This window comes from Buceros rhinoceros, unplaced genomic scaffold (genome assembly GCF_000710305.1).
Source record: "Buceros rhinoceros silvestris isolate BGI_N320 unplaced genomic scaffold, ASM71030v1 scaffold19386, whole genome shotgun sequence".
NCBI lineage: Eukaryota > Metazoa > Chordata > Aves > Bucerotiformes > Bucerotidae > Buceros > Buceros rhinoceros.
Genome location: NW_010419531.1, coordinates 6,425 through 10,025, shown reverse-complemented (window position 1 = coordinate 10,025; position 3,601 = coordinate 6,425). Strand labels below are relative to the sequence as shown.

General features: G+C 54.4%; 1 protein-coding gene across 1 annotated transcript in view; it reads right to left on the bottom strand.

The window, feature by feature from the left end:
* The window catches only part of LAG3 (lymphocyte-activation gene 3), a 5,762-nt gene that overhangs the window by 1,552 nt on the left and 609 nt on the right, over positions 1-3,601 (bottom strand). The window contains exons 3-7 of the mRNA XM_010138981.1: positions 3,313-3,539; positions 2,782-3,039; positions 2,308-2,601; positions 1,672-1,962; positions 1,160-1,275 (exon numbers count right to left, since the gene is read on the bottom strand). Coding sequence (XP_010137283.1) covers positions 1,160-1,275; positions 1,672-1,962; positions 2,308-2,601; positions 2,782-3,039; positions 3,313-3,539 — 1,186 coding nt within the window. The remainder of the gene's footprint in view (positions 1-1,159; positions 1,276-1,671; positions 1,963-2,307; positions 2,602-2,781; positions 3,040-3,312; positions 3,540-3,601) is intronic.

Here is a 3,601-nt window from a genome sequence, read left to right as displayed (position 1 = left end):
TCATCTTGTCTCAGACGTGCACAGTCTAGAGAGTCACCCAGAAACTGTAGCTTTCTGCCTCAGACCATCCTTTACCATCAGTGCTGATTAAAGACTGATGATGAAGAACCAGTCACGAGACGCCCTAGCGCTACCCACAGCAGTTTTTTTAAATGCCAGCCTTGCTTCGCTCCTGACGCTGCCTGTCTTCAGGCTCCAGCCACTGGCATTTGCTACCAGTTCGCACCAAGGCAGTTCCAGCCCTTGCCTTGCCCAAGGCAGGTTCTAGGCACCCAGCTCTTGTGCCATGGCAAGCTCTCCCAACTTGAGATCGCTCCGAGTCCCTGGCCCCTTCTGCACTGGAAGGGGATTTTCACTGTGGGCCCTTTCCAAGGAGCTAGTAGAAGTAGTAGCTAGTGGTAGAAGGCAACTCCACCACAGCTACTCATGAAAGGTGGCCCTTGTCAGCAAAGGGAAACCCTGAACGAAGAATTTGCTGTGCAATTCATTTGCAGAGAAACAGTACGAAAACTGCAGAGAAACAGTCTGTCTTGTTTGCACGGTTTTTTGCAGTGCCATGCTGAGGAGGAATCAGTCCTGGCCTCGTCTTTGGAATCACACAGGCAAGGCAGAGTCTTCAGAAGACAAGTTACTGGAACAAACCAAGCAAACAAAGGACAAGTGAAGCAGACAGGCGAGGTGTGAGGGCTGAGCCAGCAACAACAGACCTGCGTCCAGATTGGTGTCTGGGGACCAGCAGACGTTTATCTGGAACAGGAGACTATTTTACATCAAAGCATCCGGATAAGGAATGAGAGAGAGGACTCCTGCAAAAGCTTGGAAATTAACCCTCCTCTGTTGCAGTGAGGCTTGATCTCTGGATGAATATACCAGAACTTCTCAAGACTGGGCCGTGGTTGTCTCCTAAGGGGTTTCACCCCTCCTCTGAAGTGTCTGATCTGCCCCCAGATGAACGCCATGGTCAGCCAGACCTGCCAACGCTCAGGATACAGCTTCCACTACATTTCCATGACATCCTCAGCAGGCTGCCCAAGACCCATTCTTCCTCCGGCTGCTGTGTCCCTGAGACTTTCCACTGCTGTCTCTACGGTACCCAGGGGAAGGTCAAATAAGGGCGGAAGTACAGAAAACTGAGAGAAGCGGAGTGATGGACACTTACCCTTTTTTGTAGGGCCAGAGCCAGAACACAGACTGTAAGCAGGAGGAACAGCGTGAGCATGAGCCCGAAAGTAACCTGCCCACTGAAGGTGGTGGGAGGGCTGGAGACTCGGGCACCTGTCAGAAGGAACCATAGTTAGGAGGGAGGGGAAGGTGGTCTGTGCAGTTTGGGACTGCACAAAGACAGGCAAACTGGAAACGGACGCAGGGAGCTGGTAGGAGCCAGAGGAGTAACTGGTGAGAGCTAAGAGGAGTAACTGGTGAGCTGTGCAGTTTGGGACTGCACAAAGACAGGCAAACTGGAAACGAGAGGAGTAACTGGTGAGAGCTAAGAGGAGTAACTGGTGAGAGCTAAGAGGAGTAACTGGTGAGAGCTAAGACAGCATGACAACAAGGTGGGAGCCAAGCGGTCAAAGGAGAGGAGGACAGGGTGAGACTGAGAGAGGAAAGGGTACCAGGGAACTGAACAGGGTGAGAAGAAGGGATTGGCTACAGAGACACGGGGGACAGTACCTGTGACCTGCAGCTCATATTCCACCGCTCCCAGTCTGCCTTCTGGGCCATATACACTGCATTCCCACGTGCCCATATCCCTCTGTGACACGTGGGGTATTTCCAGGGTAGGACCCATGCGGGGTCTGTGGCCCTCCAGGTTATGGGAGGTGGCCACAGACAGCTTGCTCTTAGCGAGGGCTGAGTTGAGCTGCTTCCACTGGAAACGTTCATGTCCCCGAGGGTGTGTGAGGCTGCAGACGAGCAGCAAGCGAGACCCTTCAGAAACCAGTCCTTGGATGCTTGGAGTGACTGCAGCAAAAGAAAAAAATTACCCTCAGGCAAGACCACAGGCAGGTCCACATCTCTTCCTTATCCCTCCTTTTTCTATTACACCCCTCCTTTATTAATTCCTGTAATTCATTTCTTTGTGTTCTTTAGCCTTAGAAAAATAATCAAATTACCCCGGAAAAGCCCCTGCTTTCAGCAGAGTGCAGTGAAGTGCAATGCCCTGAACAGAGACCTTGTGTCCCACCCCACGACGGGAACTTATGAGCAGAAGCAACCAACACTCACTGCACTAATGTGTGGAGAGGTTTTTCTGCAAGCAGAGGGGGACCACAGAGGGCTGATGCACCGCTCTGTCTCTCTTCTCACCTGTAACCACTGCCAAGGTCACGTCCCTGCTGATTGTCTTGCTGCCAACAGAGACAGAGCAGCGGTACTGCCCTGCATCACCTGGCTCCACCCTTGGGAGATGAAGGGGGAAACTTCTGCTGCTTGAATTCTGGGAGATGCTCCAATCTTGCAAGTGTTCTCCTGCAAGGCGGCTCCAGTGGCCTGACACTGCGTTTACTCCAAAGGCACTGGGAAGGTAGCTCAGGGCGCACGGTAGATGAGCTGCAGAGCCCGCTGCAGCATAGACCACGGGGTTGGTTGGGCCATCAAAACCTGAGCCAGAGAGAGAGGGCAATGTGGGGTGGTAGCTGGAGAGAGCTCACCAGTGAGGAGACTAGCCTGGGAAGTGGGGACAGGGAGGGAGCTGGGAAGCTGGAACCGCTGAGGTTGGTCAGTCACATCAAAGGGAGCAATGTGGGGATGCTGGAGCAGCAACGCAAAGGCTGAGCTCACCTAGAATTTGCAGGTGGTACGTGGTAGAAATGATCTCGTTATCGGAGTATCTGAGCTGGCAGCGCCAGGAGCCTGCATCACTCATGGCTGGCCGGAGGATGGAGAGAGCCCCATGCAAGGAACAGAAGGTCCTGGAAGTGGGGACCAGGTGCCCGTTGTGGAACCAGCACATCTCCACAAGGCTGGCCTGGTGGCTAGAGTTGCAGCTCAACAAGAGCGGCTCGTTTTCTATCACAGGGCTGGGTGGACTGAGGGTTACTGCAGGGAAAAAGAGATTGTTGGCGGGGTGGGGAAGCTAAGATCACAGGGGTACTGCCAAACATCCCTCTGTGCCCCTCCTGTCCTAGCTTTGTCCCTCGGGTAGCCCACTCTCCAGAGCTGAGAACAGACAGCAGGAAGCTGTGCGCTTTCAGGAGTCTGCTGCCTGTACTCTAACCTACCCTGGCAAACTCAGCATCCCCACCCTGTGCCACCCTTATAACCTCCTCGGTCCCAAAATCAACAGTCTCCAAGATTTCCATCTTCTCCTACCTGTAATTACCCCCAGCTCCACCTGGCAGCTCTGGATGAGCGTGTTGTACGCCACCAACGCCTCGTACAGCCCGGCGTCCTCGCTCCGGACGGGGTCGATTCGCAGGGAGAAGTTGCCGCTCAGCAAGGCAGAATCCTGGACTGACACCCGGGGCCTCATGGGCAGAGCAGTCTTCCGGAGGCCCGAGTACCCCACCTCCAGCACCACAAGCGGTTCCTGCTGGGCGCTGAGGGTGGGACAAGTGAGTGGCTAGCGCCGGAGGCAAAAGCGAGATCAAGGTGGGGGTGC